General features: G+C 44.5%; 1 protein-coding gene across 3 annotated transcripts in view; it reads right to left on the reverse strand.

Moving 5' to 3' along the window:
* The window catches only part of GRID2IP (Grid2 interacting protein), a 64,317-nt gene extending 42,881 nt beyond the window's left edge, over positions 1 to 21,436 (reverse strand). Inside the window, exons 1-2 of one of the 3 annotated variants that reach the window (XM_069734546.1) lie at positions 20,856 to 21,436; positions 13,319 to 13,473 (exon numbers count right to left, since the gene is read on the reverse strand). In XM_069734546.1, coding sequence (XP_069590647.1) covers positions 13,319 to 13,473; positions 20,856 to 21,434 — 734 coding nt within the window. In that variant the 5' untranslated portion in view covers positions 21,435 to 21,436. Of the gene's footprint in view, positions 1 to 808; positions 1,242 to 13,318; positions 13,474 to 20,855 lie in introns of those variants that run through there. The other 2 variants (XM_069734548.1, XM_069734550.1) reach the window with 2 other exon arrangements.
* Positions 21,437 to 21,639: the final 203 nt, after the last annotated feature.

Genomic DNA, 21,639 nt, shown 5'->3' on the forward strand with positions numbered 1-21,639 from the left:
GATAATAGATAATTAATAAATAGATAGATAATAGATAGATAATAAACAGATAGATAGATAGATAGATAGATGATAAATAATAGATAGATAATAGATAGGTAATAGATAGATGATAAATAGATATAGATGGATAATAGATAGATAATATTTAGATAGATGACAGATAGATAATAGATAGATAATAGAAAAATAAATAATAGATTGATAAATAATAGATAATAGATAGATAATAGATAGATAATAGACAGATAATAGATAGATAATAGATATATAGACAGATAATAGTTAGATAGATAATAGAGTGATAGCTAATAGATAGACAGAGAGATGATATATAGATAGATGTTGACAGACAGACAGATAGAACATGACTTTATAAGTTACAACTGGCGCTAGCACATTGCCCGCATTCTCCACCCTTTGTGTGTCCGCAGACTTATCACAGATGATTGCTATTGATCACAGTCACATTAGTGATAGATGAGGCAGATACCGGCTGGAGACTGATAGATCACAGATACCACGTTCGGCTGATGACAGATGATAGATGTCCTCCAGCAGATCATATTACACCACTATATATATATATATATATATACATATATATTTATACACATTTTCAGTTCTCATGACTACAGATCTCAGAGCCCTCCCGCTGCAGCTTCCCCTGTGATTACTGCCCCACTCCCCGGCATACAGCTGGGTCACCACTTACATGCCCCCTATATGATGCCCCTCTTGTCCCGGGAGCAGACACTCTAGCCCTGCGGATAGTGATGAGCCTGTAGGGGGATATTGGTGGACTCACCCCCAGCAGCTCATCCTGACCCCGGGGTAAGCATCCTCCTGTGGGTGGTCGGTGCGGCTGCTGCCCCTCTCCTCAGCCTCCTGCAGAGATGACTGAGCCTCCTCCAGTGAGGGCTGCGCTGCTCCTCTCTGCTCTCTGAGGAGGGGGGGAGGCGGTGCTGCTTCTCACTACTCCAACCAGTCTCCAGGCGTTTTAATGGGGGGCCTGAAATTCCACCAGAATCCCCAAATCCTGGAAGACGGAGGCTGTAAAGTACCACAGCAGCGAGATCGGTCCTGTGTGCAAGTGTAGGCAAAGTGCAAAGGCCCCTGAGCTCCCCCTGCGCTCCCTGTCGCCCCCTGCAGGGGAATGCACTTGGTGCAATCAGCCAAGGGGAGTGGGGGAAGGGAGGTGACACCTGTGCGGTGCAGACTGCTTAAGTAGAATTTTGGTTGTCATTTTAGGGTTAATTTGATTATAAGTATGAAGATAAATGGGAGAAGGAGAGGAGGAGAGAAGAGGAGAGAGAAGAGGAGAGGAGGAGAGAAGAGGAGAAGAGGAGGAGAGAAGAGGAGAGAAGAGGAGGAGAGAAGAGGAGAGGAGGAGAGGAGGAGAGAAGAGGAGAAGAGGAGGAGAGAAGAGGAGAGAAGAGGAGGAGAGAAGAGGAGAGGAGGAGAGAAGAGGAGAGGAGGAGAGAAGTGGAGAGAAGAGGAGAGGAGGAGAGAAGAGGAGAGGAGGAGAGAAGAGGAGAGGAGGAGAGAAGATGAGAGGAGGAGAGAAGAGGAGAGGAGGAGAGAAGAGGAGAGGAGGAGAGAAGAGGAGAGGAGGAGAGAAGAGGAGAGAAAAGGAGAGGAGGAGAGAAGAGGAGAGAAGAGGAGAAGAGGAGAAGAGGAGAGAAGATGAGAGGAGGAGAGAAGATGAGAGGAGGAGAGAAGAGGAGAGAAGATGAGAGGAGGAGAGAAGAGGAGAGGAGGAGAGAAGAGGACAGAAGAGGAGAGGAGGAGAGAAGATGAGAGGAGGAGAGAAGAGGAGAGGAGGAGAGAAGAGGAGAGGAGGGGAGAAGGGCCGAGGGTCTGGGGGATATCTATCTCTTCACAAACAGCTAAAAAGGGTCAGAGCAAAATGACACGGAGAACGCCGGAGGTCCACACAGAAATCCCCGGACCCTCCGGAGAAATAGGGAATGTATTGTCCTGTCCGTTAGAAAAAGTAAGAGATTATTCTGCCTGTAATTATCATCGGTCTGCCGGATTTTCTGATGTCAAGAAAAAAATAAAATGTCAAGTTGGCAAATCTGCAACACTGCTATATATATATATACAGCACAGAAGCCCCCGACACCGAGGCCTAAGAGAGGGGGTTATGTATCCATCATAGATGACAGAAAAGGAGGCCTGAAATCACTGATCTATCATCTATCTACAGTGGGTACAGAAAGTATTCAGACCCCTCTAAATTTTTCTCTTTGTTTCATTGCAGCCATTTGGTAAATTCAAAAAAGTTCATTTTTCCTCATTAATGTTCACTCTGCACCTCATCTTGACTGAAAAAAAAGAAATGTAGAAATGTTTGCAAATTTATTAAAAAAGAAAAACTGAAATATCACATGGTCATAAGTCTTCAGCCCCTTTGCTCAGTATTGAGTAGAAGGACCTTTTGAGCTAGTACAGCCATGAGTCTTCTTGGGAATAATGTTTTTCACCCCTGGATTTGGGGATCCTCGGCCATTCTTCCTTGCAGATCCTCTCCAGTTCCGTCAGATTGGATGGTGAACGTTGGTGGACGCCATTTTCAGGTCTCTCCAGAGATGCTCCATTGGGTTTAGGTCAGGGCTCTGGCTGGGCCAGTGAGGAATGGTCACAGAGTTGTTCTGAAGCCGCTCCTTTGTTATTTTAGCTGTGTGCTTAGGGTCATTGTCTTGTTGGAAGGGGAACCTTTGGCCAAGTCTGAGGTCCAGAGCACTCTGGAAGAGGTTTTCATCCAGGATATCTCTGTACTTGGCCACATTCATGTTTCCTTCAATGACAACCAGTCGTTCTGTCCCTGCAACTGAAAAACACTCCATAGCATGATGCTGCCACCACCATGTTTCACTGTAGGGATTGTATTGGGCAGGTGATGAGCACTGCCTGGCTTTCTCCACACATACCGCTTAGAATTACCACCAAAAAGGTCTATCTTCGTCTCATCAGACCAGAGAATCTTATTTCTCATGGTCTGGGAGTCCTTCATGTGTTTTTTTTTTTTTAGCAAACTCTATGCGGCTTTCATAGGTCTTGCACTGAGGAGAGGCTTGCGTCAGTTCACTCTGCCATAAAGGCCCAACTGGTGGAGGCTGCAGTGATAGTTGACTTTGTGGAACTTTCTCCCATCTCCCTACTGTATCTCTGGAGCTCGGCCACAGTGATCTTGGTGTTCTTCTTTACCTCTCTCACCAAGGCTCATCTCCCACGATTGGTCAGTTTGGCTGGACGGCCAGGTCTAGGAAGACTTCTGGTGGTCCAAACTTCTTCCATTTAAGGATTATGGAGGCCACTGTGCTCTTAGGAACCTTGAGTCCTGCAGAAATTCTGTTGTAACCTTGGCCAGATCTGTGCCACAATTCTGTCTCTGAGCTCCTTGGCCAGTTCCTTTGGCTTCATGATTCTCCTTTGACATGCACTGTGAGCTGTGAGGTCTTATATAGACAGGTGTGCGCCTTTCCAAATCAAGTCCTATCAGTTTAATTACACACAGCTGGACTCCAATGAAGGAGTAGAACCATCTCAAGGATCACAAGAAAATGGACAGCATGGGACTTAAATATGAGTGTCTGAGCAAAGGGTCTGCATCTATAATCACATTTAGAATCTCCATTTAATTATTTATTTGGCAATATAAATTTATTCAGAAAAAAAAATTATCTCTCAAAATGGCGCCATGGATGCGATAGATGCTACTGTGCAGGCACGGTCGGCACCATTTTGATTGAGATTTTTTTTTCTGATTAAACTTATATCACCAAATAAAATAATACAATGCATATTATGGATGTGATCATGCTACAGCACCGCCGCCGCCGCCTGCCTGCAGAATGTTATTATTTTTTTAATCAAAACATATTATATTCAGAATGTAAACTTGGGGGCAGGTCAGTGAGAGATAGGTGACCGTCAGAAGCCATACACAAGAATTCCTAATCAGAGCACCACATGAAGACCCCCACTGGCCGCCCCGGGGCAGGAGCATATCATTAACTAGAAACTGAAAATAAAGATTAAACAAGAACCACAAGACGGATTTCATCACCAGGTATCATTGCAATCAGTATAACGGCACCGACCTGACACTGTGTGTAGGTTACTGTGCACAATCCTGCTGACGGGTTTCCTTAAATGTATCAGATCACAAAACAAGTGTAGATATCAGACAACGATAACACAAGTAACACAAAATGCAGTCTATAAATGAAGGTCTTTAGTATTAAAGGAAAAAGAAATCCAAACCTACAGGGCGCTGTGTGAAAAAGTGATTGTCCGCTAAGCCTAATTACTGGTTGGGCCGCCCTTAGCAGCAACAACTGCAATCAAGCGTTTGCGATAACTGGCAATGAGTCTTTTACAACGCTCTGGAGGAATTTTGTCAACTCATCTTTGCAGAATTGTTGTAATTCAGCCATATTGGAGGTTTCCGAGCATGAGCAGCCTATATAAGGACGTGCTGCAGCATCTCAATCAGATTAAGGTCAGGACTTTGACTAGGCCACTCCAAAGTCTTAATTTTGTTTTTCTTAAGCCATTCAGAGTTGGACTTGCTTGTGTGTTTTGAATCATTATCCTGCTGCGTAACCCAAGTGCACTTCAGCTTGAGGTCACAAACAGATGGCCGGACATTCTCCTTCAGGATTTTTTTTGGTAGACAGCAGAATTCATGGTTCCTCTTACCACAGTAAGTCCTCCAGGTCCTGAAGCAGCAATACAGCCACTACCACCACCATATTTTACTGTTGGTATGATGTTCCTTTTCTGAAATGCTGTTACTTATACGCCAGGTGTAATGGGACATACACCTTCCAAAAAGTTCAACTTTTGTCTCATGAGTCCACAGAGTATTCTACCAAAAGTCTTGGGGATCATCAAGAGGTTTTCTGGCAAAACTGAGATGAGCATTTTCGTTTTTATTGCTTTCATTTAGGAACTCTTTCATTTATTGCTTTTTTTTTAGTGATTCTTTCTTATGGTGTAGTCATGAATACTGACCTTAACTGAGGCAAGTGAGGCGTGCATTTCTTTGGATGTTGTGGGGTCTTTTGTGACCTCTTGGATGAGTCGTCGCTGTGTTCTTGGGGTAATTTTGGTAGGCTGGACACTCCTGGGAAGGTTCACCACTGTTCCATGTTTTCTCCATTTGTGGATAATGGCTCTCACTGTGGTTCGCTGGAGTCCCAAAGCTTTAGAAATGGCTTTATAACCTTTTCCAGGCTGATAGATCTCAATTACTTTGTCTCTTATTTGTTCCAGTATTTCCTTGGATCGCGGCATGATGTCTAGCTTTTTAAGAACTTATGGTCTACGACACTTTGTCAGGCAGGTCCTATGTAAGTGATTTCTCGATTGAGAATAGCTGTGGCAGTAATCAGGCCTGGGTGTGGCTAGGGAATGTGAACTCATCTTCCTAAAAGACCTTCACTAAAAAACTGCATTTTGTGTTACTTGTGTTATCTTTGTCTAATTTGTTTGGTGATCTGAAATATTTAAGCGCAACAAACATGCAAAAGAATAGGAAATCGGGAAGGGGGCAAACATCTACCCATCCATGCCCTTTGCCCTGGTCTCGGTTCCCCATCCTTCTTCACCATGTTTCCTGCTATTATTGGTCCCCAAAAAATGGGAAGACAAAGTGATGTTTTCCCAATGCCCAGCCGGACTTGGAACCGGACTAGTGGGCATTTGTCAGAACTTGCCACACAGTTTTCTAATGATTTAACCCTTCCAGAGTCACCTATGTAACATTACTGATCATGTTATTGCTGACTATGTAGCTTCTTGCCACGGGGCACTGCTGGGCCGGGCACCACCCATGGGCTGCTAATACTATGGGGGCATCAAAAGCAATTCATTTGTGGAGATTAGCTGTAAATCTGGGGGCTTAGCCTTTCATTTGCATTAACCCTTCACAGTGTGAATAGTAGTAAACTACGGGAGACAAGAGATTAGGAGGAGACCAGCTGCTGCCCTCCTCCTGCGGCTGCGGTTCTCCAAAGCATTAATGCACGGCCCTGTTCACATTCTCTATTGTTATAGCTGGGCCACAGGGGAGCCCGGGGTTCATCACTAGGACGCTATATTTACCTGTACAAACCTCCGTCTTCTGAAATATTTACTAGTGTAGCCATAGAGAAAGTGAAAGATTTCAGCAGCTCATCTCAGATTTGAGCCTATAACCAGAAGATGAATTAACGCAGAGGGTCGCTGCTTCCAAAAAGAACCGTCAACCTTAAAGGGAATACATCACTTGCCATAAATACATTTTTATTTTACCTGGTGTAAATGCCGCCGTTCTCCTGAATCCGGCGATATTTTTCTTGTGTTCCTACGCCTCTCCGTTCCTGAGATATGGCCCCTTGTTCCCAATATTTAAATCTAGTCTTGTTAGCCAAGTGGGAGTGATCTTCAATTCTTCTCTGAGGGCATTTTAGGTGATATCTCAGGAACCGAGAGACGTAGGAACAAAAGAAGAACATCGTCGGATTCAGGAGAACAATGACATTTAGACAAAAAAAAAAAATAATTACATATTTATGCCCCATGACAGGTCCCCTTTAACCCCTCTGTGACCTTAGACGTACTATCCCGTCGAGGTGCCCTGGGCTTATCTGACCCTGGACGGGATAGTACGTCATAGCCGATCGGCCGCGCTCACGGGGGGAGCGCGGCCGATCGCGGCCGGGTGTCAGCTGCTTATCGCAGCTGACATCCGGCACTATGTGCCAGGAGCGGTCACAGACCGCCCCCGGCACATTAACCCCTGGCACACCGCGATCAAAGATGATCGCGATGTGCCGGCGGTGCAGGGAAGCACCGCGCAGGGAGGGGGCTCCCTGCGGGCTTCCCTGAGCCCCCCGCAGCAACGCGATGTGATCGCGTTGCTGCGAGGGTCTCCTCACCTCCCTCCCTGCTCGAGCCCCGGATCCAAGATGGCCGCGGATCCGGGTCCTGCAGGGAGGGAGGTGGCTTCACAGAGCCTGCTCAGAGCAGGCACTGTGAAGCAGCCTGCACTCCTATCAGATCAGTGATCTGACAGAGTGCTGTGCAAACTGTCAGATCACTGATCTGTGATGTCCCCCCCTGGGACAAAGTAAAAAAGTAAAAAAAAAATTTTCCAAATGTGTAAAAAAAATAAAAAAAAATATTCCAAAATAATGAAAAAAAAAAAAAATATTATTCCCATAAATACATTTCTTCATCTAAATAAAAAAAAAAAACCAATAAAAGTACACATATTTAGTATCGCCGCGTCCGTAACGACCCGACCTATAAAACTGTCCCACTAGTTAACCCCTTCAGTAAACACCGTAAGAAAAAAAAAAAAAAAACGAGGCAAAAAACAACGCTTTATTATCATACCGCCGAACAAAAAGTGGAATAACACGCGATCAAAAGGACAGATATAAATAACCATGGTACCGCTGAAAGCGTCATATTGTCCCGCAAAAAAAGAGCTGCCATACAGCATCATCAGCAAAAAAATAAAAAAGTTATAGTCCTGAGAATAAAGCGATGCAAAAATAATTATTTTTTCTGTAAAATAGTTTTTATCGTATAAAAGCACCAAACCATAAAAAAATGATATAAATGAGGTATCGCTGTAATCGTACTGACCCGAAGAATAAAACTGATTTATCAATTTTACCAAACGCGGAACGGTATAAACGCCTCCCCCAATAGAAATTCATGAATAGCTGGCTTTTGGTCATTCTTCCTCACAAAAATCGGAATAAAAAGCGATAAAAAAATGTCACGTGCCCAAAAATGTTTTCAATAAAAACGTCAACTCGTCCCGCAAAAAACAAGACCTCACATGACTCTGTGGACCAAAATATGGAAAAATTATAGCTCTCAAAATGTGGTATTGCAAAAAATATTTTTTGCAACAAAAAGGGTCTTTCAGTGTGTGACGGCTGCCAATCATAAAAATCCGCTAAAAAACTCGCTATAAAAGTAAATCAAACCCCCCTTCATCACCCCCTTAGTTAGGGAAAAATAAAAAAAAATGTATTTATTTCCATTTTCCCATTAGGGCTAGGGTTAGGGCTAGGGTTAGGGCTAGGGCTAGGGTTAGTGCTAGGGTTAGGGCTAGGGTTAGGGCTAGGGCTAGGGCTAGGGTTAGGGTTAGGGCTAGGGTTAGGGCTAGGGTTAGGGCTAGGGTTAGGGCTAGGGTTAGGGCTAGGGCTAGGGTTAGGGCTAGGGTTAGGGCTAGGGTTAGGGTTAGGGCTAGGGTTAGGGCTAGGGTTAGGGCTAGGGTTAGGGTTAGGGTTGGGGCTACAGTTAGGGTTGGGGCTAAAGTTAGGGTTAGGGTTTAGATTACATTTACAGTTGGGAATAGGGTTGGGATTAGGGTTAGGGGTGTGTCAAGGTTAGAGGTGTGGTTAGGGTTACCGTTGGAATTAGGGTTAGGGGTGTGTTTAGATTAGGGTTTCAGTTATAATTGGGGGGTTTCCACTGTTTCGGCACATCAGGGGCTCTCCAAACACGACATGGCGTCCGATCTCAATTCCAGCCAATTCTGCGTTGAAAAAGTAAAACAGTGCTCCTTCCCTTCCGAGCTCTCCTGTGTGCCCAAACAGGGGTTTACCCCAACATATGGGGTATCAGCGTACTCAGGACAAATTGGACAACAACTTTTGTGGACCAATTTCTCCTGTTACCCTTGGGAAAATACAAAACTGGGGGCTAAAAAATAATTTTTGTGGGAAAACAAAAAGATTTTTTATTTTCACGGCTCTGCGTTATAAACTGTAGTGAAACACTTGGGGGTTCAAAGTTCTCACAACACATCTAGATAAGTTCATTGAGGGGTCTAGTTTCCAATATGGGGTCACTTGTGGGGGGTTTCTACTGTTTAGGTACATTAGGGGCTCTGCAAACGCAATGTGACGCCTGCAGACCAATCCATCTAAGTCTGCATTCCAAATGATGCTCCTTCCCTTCCGAGCCCTCCCATGCGCCCAAACGGTGGTTCCCCCCCACATATCGGGTATCAGCGTACTCAGGACAAATTGGACAACAACATTTAGGGTCCAATTTCTCCTGCTAACCTTGGAAAAATACAAAACTGGGGGCTAAAATATAATTTTTGTGGAAAAAAAATATTTTTTATTTGCATGGGTCTGCGTTATAAACTGTAGTGAAATACTTGGGGGTTCAAAGCTCTCACAACACATCAAGATGAGTTCCTTAGGGGGTCTACTTTCCAAAATGGTGTCACTTGTGGGGGGTTTCTACTGTTTAGGTACATTAGGGGCTCTGCAAACGCAATGTGACGCCTGCAGACCATTCCATCTAAGTCTGCATTCCAAATGGCGCTCCTTCCCTTCCGAACCCTCCCATGCGCCCAAACGGTGGTTCCCCCCCACATATGGGGTATCAGCGTACTCAGGACAAATTGGACAACAACTTTTGGGGTCCAATTTCTCCTGTTACCCTAGGGAAAATACAAAACTGGGGGCTAAAAAATAATTTTTGTGGGAAAAAAATTTTGTTTTATTTTTATGGCTCTGCATTATAAACTTCTGTGAAGCCCTTGGTGGGTCAAAGTGCTCACCACACATCCAGATAAGTTCCTTAGGGGGTCTACTTTCCAAAATGGTGTCACTTGTGGGGGGTTTCAATGTTTAGGCACATCAGTGGCTCTCCAAACGCAACATGGCGTCCCATCTCAATTTCTGTCAATTTTGCATTGAAAAGTCAAACTGCGCTCCTTCCCTTCCGAGCTCTCCCATGCGCCCAAACAGTGGTTTACTGCCACATATGGGGTATCAGCGTACTCAGGACAAATTGGACAACAACTTTTGAGGTCCAATTTCTTCTCTTACCCTTGGAAAAATAAAAAATTGGGGGCAAAAATATAATTTTTGTGAAAAAATATGATTTTTTATTTTTACGGTTCTGCATTATAAACTTCTGTGAAGCACTTGGTGGGTCAAAGTGCTCACCACACATCCAGATAAGTTCCTTAGGGGGTCTACTTTCCAAAATGGTGTCACTTGTGGGGGGTTTCAATGTTTAGGCACATCAGTGGCTCTCCAAACGCAACATGGCGTCCCATCTCAATTCCTGTCAATTTTGCATTGAAAAGTCAAATAGCGCTCCTTCCCTTCCGAGCTCTCCCATGCGCCCAAACAGTGGTTTACTGCCACATATGGGGTATCAGCGTACTCAGGACAAATTGGACAACAACTTTTTGGGTCCAATTTCTCCTGTTACCCTTGGTAAAATAAAACAAATTGGAGCTGAAGTAAATTTTTTGTGTAAAAAAGTTAAATGTTCATTTTTATTTAAACATTCCAAAAATTCCTATTAAACACCTGAAGGGTTAATAAACTTCTTGAATGTGGTTTTGAGCACCTTGAGGGGTGCAGTTTTTAGAATGGTGTCACACTTGGGCATTTTCTATCATATAGACCCCTCAAAATGACTTCAAATGAGACGTGGTCCCTAAAAAAAAATGGTGTTGTAAAAATGAGAAATTGCTGGTCAACTTTTAACCCTTATAACTCCCTAACAAAAAAAAAAATTGGTTCCAAAATTATGCTGATGTAAAGGAGACATGTGGGAAATGTTACTTATTAAGTATTTTGTGTGACATATCTCTGTGATTTAATTGCATAAAAATTCAAAGTTTGAAAATTGCGAAATTTTCAAAATTTTCGCCAAATTTCCGTTTTTTTCACAAATAAACGCAGGTACTATCAAAGAAATTTTACCACTATCATGAAGTACAATATGTCACGAGAAAACAATGTCAGAATCACCAGGATCCGTTGAAGCGTTTCGGAGTTATAACCTCATAAAGGGACAGTGGTCAGAATTGTAAAAATTGGCCTGGTCATTAACGTGCAAACCACCCTTGGGGGTAAAGGGGTTAAAGGCTATTTCCACTTTAACACTACGGTCTTGAGTTGTTGCATTTGGTTGGGTTTTAGGAAACTCTACCACATAGTTGGGAACGTTGGGTGACAAACAAAATGGCCAACAATAGGACTCTCGAGAAGGGTTGTCACCCAGCTTTTCCAGATTCCTGAAAGGGAAATATGATATTGGGCAATCAGCCAAAACTGAGTGACTTATCAACATGTACAATTAAAAGATTTGAAATATTCAAGCCCCATTCCTAGCTAGCCCTGAAAATGTCTAGGAACACACCAAAGACACCCACTTTTGGGTGTGATTTCGACAAGACCCACCCTTTTGTTTTAAACCCAGCTCACTGACTGTTAAAAAACAAGGCGTCTTCCTCACTCTCTGTTTGGTTATACACTTTAGGTGATCCATTTGTATGAGAAAGATTTCTAGAAAATCAGTTGATTGCAAGGTAAAGTGAGGTGTTAGGAGCTGTGATCAGTGGGAGACCTGAGAGCAAGTGTTGAAATTCCCTACAGCACTCCCGCAGGTGAAAGGAAGTATTACATGCTTGCCATTAAAATCAAAGGTTACACAGACAGGCAAGGTCCTCCAGAGAGAGAGAGAGACAATCTTTATAGCCACCTGCCACTTTACCTAGTTGTAGGCCTTATATTAGTGACAACCCTCCCAGAATGTTAACCAAACAATCCCTTTAGAAGTCTATTTTGGTTAAAGTTCATACTGCATCATCCAGATTTTGAGTTATGGCATTTATGTACATGGCGCCTCCTGGTGTACAAAGTGTACAATGAGCACGGATTATATTTGACAGGTGCCAGAGGGGGAAGGAGACTGATTCTGATTGTAAGCTGCCAGAGGGGGACTGATTCTGATTGTTGGCTACCAGAAGAGGAAGTGGACCAACTCTGACTGCCAGATGTCAGTGGGGAAGGAAACTGATTCTAATTGTCAGCTGCCAGAGAGGGGAGGAGACCGATTCTGATTGCCAGATGTCAGAGGGGGAAGGAAACTGTATCTAATTGTCAGCTGCCAGAGAGGAGAGGAGACTGATTCTGATTGCCAGATGTCAGATGGGGAAGAAAACTGATTTTGATTGTAAACTGCCATAGGGGGGAGGAGACTGATTCTGATTGTCAGCTACCAGAGGAGGAAGGAGACTGATTCTGTGGAGCAGCACCAAGGGGGACACATGGAAGCAAATAAATGGTGACAAATGTAATTTTTATGCTAAAACACTGTAAATTAATAGCTTTTATAGAATTTTAGTACAACGTTGTACGAAGTATGCGTGTCGGCGACCTATAACTCCAGCATTAATTTCTTAAATTGCTCTATGCTACGGGCAGCAAGGCCAATATTTCCATTAGACAGTTTTGATAAACGAGGCTCGTCGTGCCCATAGGGACTGCCTCACTTATTAATCTTGAGAAACGGAGCTATATATACCCGGTCTGCATATATGCACGGAAAACAGGTCACATCTCACATCGGAGCTACAGATTCCGCGGGATCCATTGATCTAGACGGTAAGTGTAAAAACTGGAAGGGGTTAAACAGCTCCGCCTGACAGCGGTAGGATGCTGCCTGTACTGACCGCATCTGCGAGAACCTTATTTTCTGCACTTTCCACCTAAAGCATCTGTCTCAGCTTTGCTATTTGAGGATTTGTGAATTACAATCCCGTGATCAACAAGAGACGAAAATAGAACAAGGAAAAAACGAAGAAAAAAGAAAAAAGTATCTGCCGCGTTACCTGGCGGTGAAGGGAAGGGTGTAGAATAACCCGAGTCTTCCAAGTCTATCCTTAAAAGGATTAGATTAAAAAATGGCCGCTTTCTTTCAAAAACGCTGCCACACCTGTCCGCAGGTTATCTTTGGTATTACAGCTAAGCCCTATCCATTACAACAGAGCCGACTTTCAATACCAAACACGACCTATGGACAAGGGTGGCGCTGTTTCTTAGGAAAAAAAAAATTTCCAGCAGGGGGTTTAAACAGATTTATCGAAATAAACCGAATACTAAAATAAAAAACTGCAATTTTGTAACAGACTCTGGGTCCGATCCATTATTGCATTTACGTCAAATTTTCTCTAATTTTTGGTGTTTTTCTTTCGCACTTTATTCTTCATTTAATTTGAGCCTTTTTTATGTGTATTGCGACTTTTTAAAATGTTGTAAAGTTTTTGCGCAGATTTACATATCCCCCCACCCTGCAGTGATTTCATGCACGTATGAATTTTTTTTTTTACAAATTTTGCTTCATTTTTGACAAACATATGACTTTTTAGAGCAAAAAGATGCAAAAAAAGTTAATAAAAAAAATAAAGAGCGTTTTTTTTTTTTAAACATACATGAACCGCGGGCGCCATTTTGAAGACATTTAATGCACCGAGGGAGATTAGTACCTGATGTTGTCGATCAGCCGGTGCTGAGACTCCTCCGTCAGGATCATGGGCAGCATATAAGCCAAAGGATCCACTTTCCTCTCCTGGGCGTACTGCTTCAGCAGAGCAAAGACCTTCTCCTTCAAGGCCGGCTGCTCTCCCAAGACCTCATCAAGCTGTAAGGAAAATGCCAGAGGACAAAATGGCAAAAAAACAAAACAAGGAAATATCAAAAAAAGACTCTCTGTGTATAGTATATACTCTGCAGGGGGCGCAATGATCTGACAAGTAATATAAAGGCGTCCTCCGACATGTCAATCATTCACTGCAACAAACTTGGGTTCATCTGATGACTAATGCAATCATTAACAAAAATGAAAATCACTTTATTTACCCAAAATGGCGCTTTCAAACTCCCCAAAATTCACTCCACGAGATCGTCCACTAGGTGTCTCCCTCCTGTGTAATTTCCTGTCCACTGCCTGTTGTCAAGTGTAATCCATCTCCAGCAGCAAAGATGCTGAGACAGATTATAGGATGTAGGCAGTAGCGCAGCTGCTGGGGGGGAAGATAGTGTGGTTACCTCAGGCCCCTTGCTCAGAGGGGTCCACATGGAGCTACTGCCACTACTGGGGTGGTCATAAACTGACCCCACATGTCTGAATCATCTATTTCAGAGATTTACACGGAAACCCCGGAGTAAGCGTTCAGCGCAGAGCGCAGGATGAATGTGCGCCGAGCCTGACTGAGATCTTTGGGAGGCAGAATGAAAAAAGCAACAGCATGTGAAGAATTGGTTGTATTTATTTTTTATGCCGTTCCTCGTGTGGTATAAGTGATTAGGCGACTTTATTCTTCGGGTCAGTGCGATTCCTTATCTTTTTATAGTAAGTGGGGAAGTGTGGGCAGGTCTTTGTCTTTATATAGGAATTGGGAGTGGGTCTTTGACTCTCTATATTAAGTGGGGGTGTTTTTTTTTGCTTTATACTAAGTCGCAGAGGGTCTTTGTCTCTCTATAGTAAGTGGGGGACGGACTTTTTCTCTCTATAGTAAGTGGGGGACGGACTTTTTCTCTCTATAGTAAGTGGAGGACAGACTTTGTCTCTCTATAGTAAGTGGAGGACAGACTTTGTCTCTCTATAGTAAGTGGGGACGGACTTTGTCTCTCTATAGTAAGTGGGGGACGGACTTTGTCTCTTGATAGTAAGTGGGGGACGGACTTTGTCTCTCGATAGTAAGTGGGGGCCGGACTTTGTCTCTCTATAGTAAGTGGGGGTGGGTCTTTGGTTTTTATAGTAAGTGGGGGCGGATTTTGTCTCTCTATAGTAAGTGGGGGCAGGTCTTTGGTTTTTATAGTAAGTGGCAGACAGACTTTGTCTCTCTATAGTAAGTGGGGGACAGACTTTGTCTCTCTATAGTAAGTGGGGGACAGACTTTGTCTCTCTATAGTAAGTGGGGGACAGACTTTGTCTCTCTATAGTAAGTGGTGGACGGACTTTGTCTCTCTATAGTAAGTGGGGGACAGACTTTGTCTCTCTATAGTAAGTGGGGGACGGACTTTGTCTCTCTATAGTAAGTGGGGGACGGACTTTGTCTCTCTATAGTAAGTGGGGGACGGACTTTGTCTCTCTATAGTAAATGGGGGACGGACTTTGTCTCTCTATAGTAAGTGGGGGACGGACTTTGTCTCTCTATAGTAAGTGGGGGACGGACTTTGTCTCTCTATAGTAAGTGGGGGACGGACTTTGTCTCTCTATAGTAAGTGGGGGACAGACTTTGTCTCTCTATAGTAAGTGGAGGACGGACTTTGTCTCTTGATAGTAAGTGGGGGCCGGACTTTGTCTCTCTATAGTAAGTGGGGGCGGGTCTTTGGTTTTTATAGTAAGTGGGGGCGGATTTTGTCTCTCTATAGTAAGTGGGGGCAGGTCTTTGGTTTTTATAGTAAGTGGCAGACAGACTTTGTCTCTCTATAGTAAGTGGGGGACAGACTTTGTCTCTCTATAGTAAGTGGGGGACAGACTTTGTCTCTCTATAGTAAGTGGGGGACGGACTTTGTCTCTCTATAGTAAGTGGGGGACAGACTTTGTCTCTCTATAGTAAGAGGGGGACGGACTTTGTCTCTCTATAGTAAATGTGGGACGGACTTTGTCTCTCTATAGTAAGTGGGGGACGGACTTTGTCTCTCTATAGTAAGTGGGGGACGGACTTTGTCTCTCTATAGTAAGTGGGGGACGGACTTTGTCTCTCTATAGTAAGTGGGGGACGGACTTTGTCTCTCTATAGTAAGTGGGGGACAGACTTTGTTTCTCTATAGTAAGTGGGGGACGGACTTTGTCTCTCTATAGTAAGTGGGGGACGGACTTTGTCTCTCTATAGTAAGTGGAGGACGGACTTTGTCTCTTGATAGTAAGTGGGGGACGGACTTTGTCTCTCTATAGTAAGTGGGGGACGGACTTTGTCTCTTGATAGTAAGTGGGGGACGGACTTTGTCTCTCTATAGTAAGTGGGGGACAGACTTTGTCTCTTGATAGTAAGTGGGGGACGGACTTTGTCTCTCGATAGTAAGTGGGGGACGGACTTTGTCTCTCTATAGTAAGTGGGGGACGGACTTTGTCTCTCTATAGTAAGTGGGGGACGGACTTTGTCTCTCTATAGTAAGTGGGGACGGACTTTGTCTCTCTATAGTAAGTGGGGACGGACTTTGTCTCTCTATAGTAAGTGGGGGACAGACTTTGTCTCTCTATAGTAAGTGGGGGACGGACTTTGTCTCTCTATAGTAAGTGGGGGATGGACTTTGTCTCTTGATAGTAAGTGGGGGACAGACTTTGTCTCTCTATAGTAAGTGGGGGATGGACTTTGTCTCTTGATAGTAAGTGGGGGACGGACTTTGTCTCTCTATAGTAAGTGGGGGACAGACTTTGTCTCTCTATAGTAAGTGGGGGACGGACTTTGTCTCTCTATAGTAAGTGGGGGATGGACTTTGTCTCTTGATAGTAAGTGGGGGACGGACTTTGTCTCTCTATAGTAAGTGGGGGCAGGTATTTGGTTTTTATAGTAAGTGGGGGACGGACTTTGTCTCTCTATAGTAAGTGGGGGGACGGACTTTGTCTCTCTATAGTAAGTGGGGGACGGACTTTGTCTCTTGATAGTAAGTGGGGGACGGACTTTGTCTCTCTATAGTAAGTGGGGGACGGACTTTGTCTCTCTATAGTAAGTGGGGGACGGACTTTGTCTCTCTATAGTAAGTGGGGACGGACTTTGTCTCTATAGTAAGTGGGGGACGGACTTTGTCTCTCTATAGTAAGTGGGGGACGGACTTTGTCTCTCTATAGTAAGTGGGGGACGGACTTTGTCTCTCTATAGTAAGTGGGGGACGGACTTTGGCTCTTGATAGTAAGTGGGGGACGGACTTTGTCTCTCTATAGTAAGTGGGGGACGGACTTTGTCTCTCTATAGTAAGTGGGGACGGACTTTGTCTCTCTATAGCAAGTGGGGGCAGGTCTTTGGTTTTTATAGTAAGTGGGGATGGACTTTGTCTCTCTATAGTAAGTGGGGACGGACTTTGTCTCTCTATAGTAAGTGGGGCGGGTCTTTGGTTTTTATAGTAAGTGGGGGATGGACTTTGTCTCTCTATAGTAAGTGGGGGACGGACTTTGTCTCTATAGTAAGTGGGGGACGGACTTTGTCTCTCTATAGTAAGTGGGGGCAGGTATTTGGTTTTTATAGTAAGTGGGGGACGGACTTTGTCTCTCTATAGTAAGTGGGGGCAGGTATTTGGTTTTTATAGTAAGTGGGGGCGGACTTTGTCTCTCTATAGTAAGTGGGGGCAGGTCTTTGGTTTTTATAGTAAGTGGGGACGGACTTTGTCGCTCGATAGTACTGTAAGTGGGGACGGGTCTTTATCTTTTTATAGTAAGTGGGGACGAGTCTTTATCTTTTTATAGTAAGTGGGGACGGGTCTTTATCTTTTTATAGTAAGTGGGGACGGGTCTTTATCTTTTTATAGTAAGTGGGGACGGGTCTTTATCTTTTTATAGTAAGTGGGGACGGGTCTTTATCTTTTTATAGTAACTGGGGGAGGGTCTATGAGTCTTTATAGTAACTGGGGACAGTCTTTGCCCTTTTACAGATAGTGGGGGTGGGTTTTTGTCTTTATAGGAAGCGGGGTCAGGTCATTATTTCTCTTTAGTACATGGGGGCCGATCTTTCTCTCACAGAGAGGAGGACTTTCAGTTCAGGCCAGGTAAGCTATTGTACAATGGCAGAAGCTTCGCAAGCTGACAAAGGAAGTATGAAAGTCCCAGCTCCAATAGTGTTGGCAGAAAGCAGAAGAAAGGGGACCTCCCACTGAAAAAGAGTGGATGGTAAGTTAGAAAGTGTGGACGGTGTCAACCTTCTGTGAACTGATAGATACATTTTACAATTAAAAACATTTAAAAGAAATGGCGCTGATAATATCTATAATATATTGTTAAAGCAAGAGCATCTAATTCCCTTTTCTAAATAAAACTTGGTTTTCCTGCAACCACCACTAGGGGGAGCTCACTGAAGACACCTTTATCATTCATTTGAATGGTCACTCTGACCTCTATAAGGAAATGCTATGAGGTCATGAACTTTTTAGGGTAAATCTGGGAATACAGGTATATGAGGAGCTGAAATGAGTGGGTAGTAACCCCAGGACTAGAGGGTCTACCCTCTGTCTTTGTAGCAAGAAGACCTTGAAGACCACCGGGGTCTATACAGTACATGTACATCGATGTACCCGCCGTTCCTGATGAAACATGGCCGCGCCATTCTCCTCTGCCTCAAATAAAATTCTTCGCTCTCTGATTTTGTATTCAGCGAGAATTCCTTTGAAAATCGCAGCATGAAAAATGTTCTTGAAACCTAAAAAGGAACAATCACCTTGCAGGAGATAAAGAGCGGACCCCCATAACCAGCGACAACCCCCTGGGGGGATCGTACAGATTAATCCTGCTACATACACAAGCAGCTGTAAATCCAGAACTACGGAGACTGCAGATGCTGCAGAAGCCCTTGGGAATTAGGGCCATCAATCACTTAAAGGGAACCTGACAAATGGGCAGAACACTTTACATGGGGGCAAGCTACAGATGGAGCTAGAGGGCGCTCTTGTACCCATTAAAAAGCCCCCCAGGGTGTTTGAGCACCATACACGGACCACTGATGTGCCCCGGATACAGAAGGACAGGTTCAGATTTTGAGCGACCTCTAACATCTCAACACCTGGGAGCACAGAAAATTTAGGGTCCATGAACCGGATCGAAGATGGCAATTTTTATCCTGAATTGGGCACAGCTGGAATCATTATTTTGAGGGGGGACCTGATACATGATTACTACAGAGGGGGAACTTACCGTAGGGAAAATTATTACTTTCCAAGTGGCATTATTGCCGCTTAAGGGTAAAAAAAAAGGGGGCACATACTTTTTTGTAAGCACATAAGGGGCTATATTACTTTCTATGGGGAAATTTTACACTTTGAGGGGTGGGGGGGGGCACAACGTCGTAAATATTAGTTTGTAAGGGGCACATGAGGGGCATGATTGCTATGTTGGCTGACACAAGGGGCATTATTACTCTGTGGGAGCACAAATTGGGCACTAAGAGGGGCACTATTACTATTTTGTAGATAGGAGAAGTTGTCATGGAGATCTGGGCCGGAAGGAGAACAAAAGGGAAAGTGGACGACTCTAGTCAGAGAAGATGTAGCCGCGCTGGATGGTCCGCTGATGCGCCTGGTATTCACTATTATATGGTCACTGTTTGGCGGTAATTTTAATGTTTTTATTCAGCAATAATATGGTGGTGTAGAATTTGGCCGGGGGCCCTTATGTTAGAAGAGATCTAGTCTGATTTCTTGGGGGCTTCTTAGCCAAAAAACAGCACCTGCAGTTCTGTACACATAGATGAGCCGCGTACATATGGTGCCGGAGATGTAATTTCCCTTTGAATGTGTTATTCAATAATTCGTGCCCGGCTCTCGCCCCTGGGGGACGGCCTCGCATCTCTTGGCAGATTTCAGATCCGTTAGAAAAGCGAATTCCTGTTTTATTTACAAGTCATTAATAAGTGGATGCGGTAATTACATCGCAGCAATTCATTCGGCTCCTTCTCCCCCGCTTACCGTAAATCATCGGCACTAATAGACTGTCCTCTGCATAGGGAGCAATGATCCCTACGGGGGGGGTGAGAGAGGATTAAAGTGGGTTAAGCCATTGAAATCATATATTGGCCCTAAAAGATCTGATAGCAGGAGACCAGCTTTATATACTCTACTCATAGGTAATGTTTCCTCTGACAAGTGTTGTTCACTTTCCCTTATCTCCTCCGTCTGGCCCACACCACCATGATAACTTCCCCCACCCTCCCCATATACACCCAACCTAGATAAACCCCCCACCCTGCTGTACCGCCGATCGTGCGCCTCTTATGACCCCATTTGCCCCTCTTCCTGCACCTGTGTCATTGCGCCCCCACTTCTATACTTTGATAGGAAGTTACTCCGGCCCTCTCTCGATTATCCAAAGTGCCGGACTACATGACCCCCACATACTACATAGCCATTCCCTGACCGAGAGGGGGAGCTGCCACCAAAATGAGCCCTGGACAACCCCTTTTTAGAGGTTTTTCCCATTTTAAAAAAAGTAGGATGTGTAACCAAATCTCAACTACCTCCCCTACAACGATGAAAATCAAGCACTTTTTGGAGGGGGGGGATTAACTATATAAATGACACCGTTATTTCTAAAGCATAATAGTTGGCAGCACGGTGACACATCAGGGGCAGACAGGGCCATTATAGGGACACAATTGGGAGTTTGGGATATATTCGGAGGGTGTTGGACATGTTAGGAGCCAAACTCTGCTGGAAAAAGTCGTGGTGGTGGTGGTGGTCTGCCCAGGATGAAGAAGAAAAGAGAAAATGACAGCACTGGCTGTGCAGGGAACAGCAGCCGGATTCATTGCAGCCCCTTCATTCTCAAGATTAGCGACAACATGGGCGTATATATATAATTATTGGGCGTGCAGTTACATTATAACCCGATGCTTCTGACCGCATCACTCTGCTGTGAGCTGGATCATGACCTTCCATTGATTGTACGCAGCACTTCTGCTCATTTCTGCGCCTAGATCTACATTACCTCTCTGCGGTCGCTCGCTAGGTCTCGTAGTCAAGTGCATTTCACTAAAACCTTTCTTCATCGATGGAAGTGAAGATGACGAGGAGTGTTACATGATGTGCTAACCTCTGAGTCACGCCTTGGATGCATTCCATAATAATCTCTAAAGGAAACTCTTATTAAAGGGGTTGTATCAATTTTTTTTACACCAAAACAGCGCCACCCTTCCCCATAGGTTGTGCCTAGTATTGCAGCTCAGGAACATTTATTTAAATTAGATCTGTAGTGCCGAGCTGTAATACCACATACAACCTGCAGATAGGTGTGGCGCTGTGTCTGACAGAAATCAGCCATATTTTTCCAATTTTGAACAACCCCTTTAAATTCTTAAAGGTTACTTAACCACTTACCGTCCTGTTAAATTCCTGAGCTTTGAGCCTCTGTGCTTGGCTTGTGGTCTCTGATCTGCTTCTACTGGAGCTGTACGCCCGGCTGTGTCTCTGCCTCCGACCGACGCAGAGGAGGCCGAGCCGCAATACGTCGTCCTCCCAAGAGGAAACCATCCGGGACGCGTCCGTCAGATCCGTCACAGGGACCCCGTTAACTTCAAGGAGTAAATCTCCAGTTCGAACCCCAGCGTAGGAGGCAGGAGACCCAGGAGTAACGCTGGCCACCAGCAGAGGTCTGCCATAGCTGAGCATCAGGCCAGCCTCCTCCTCCTTTTCTTTCCTGGACACTTCCACATATTGGACTCGCGATATTACTCCGATACTTGGCGGCACGGTCAGACACTCCCGCCCCAGTGTGGTCAGGGCTTCGCAGGTCAGAGACGACACCGGCCTTCCTTCTACTTCCAAAATCTGGTCTCCGGGTTTCAGTCCGGCGACATGGGCACTGCTGCCATCCTCAACCCATAAAATGTAACAGGGGCCGGAACCGCCCAACCCAAAGCCGAACGCCTCTGGCCAACCTTCATTAGTGACCGGCATTGATATAACTGTGGGGACAGAAAAGGGTCAATGTTACTATACAATCAATCACGGGCAGTTCTGCTGATGAGCCGCAAACAATCAGTAAGTGATTGGTTTCCCTACAGCGCCTCCAGAGGCAAAATAAAGCATTACACACTGCCCATCAAATCAATGCCTGTGTAATGCAGGACAAGGTGGGAGAAAACTTATAAAGACCATTAAT

The sequence above is a fragment of the Ranitomeya imitator genome, chromosome 7, assembly GCF_032444005.1.
Source record: "Ranitomeya imitator isolate aRanImi1 chromosome 7, aRanImi1.pri, whole genome shotgun sequence".
Lineage (NCBI taxonomy): Eukaryota > Metazoa > Chordata > Amphibia > Anura > Dendrobatidae > Ranitomeya > Ranitomeya imitator.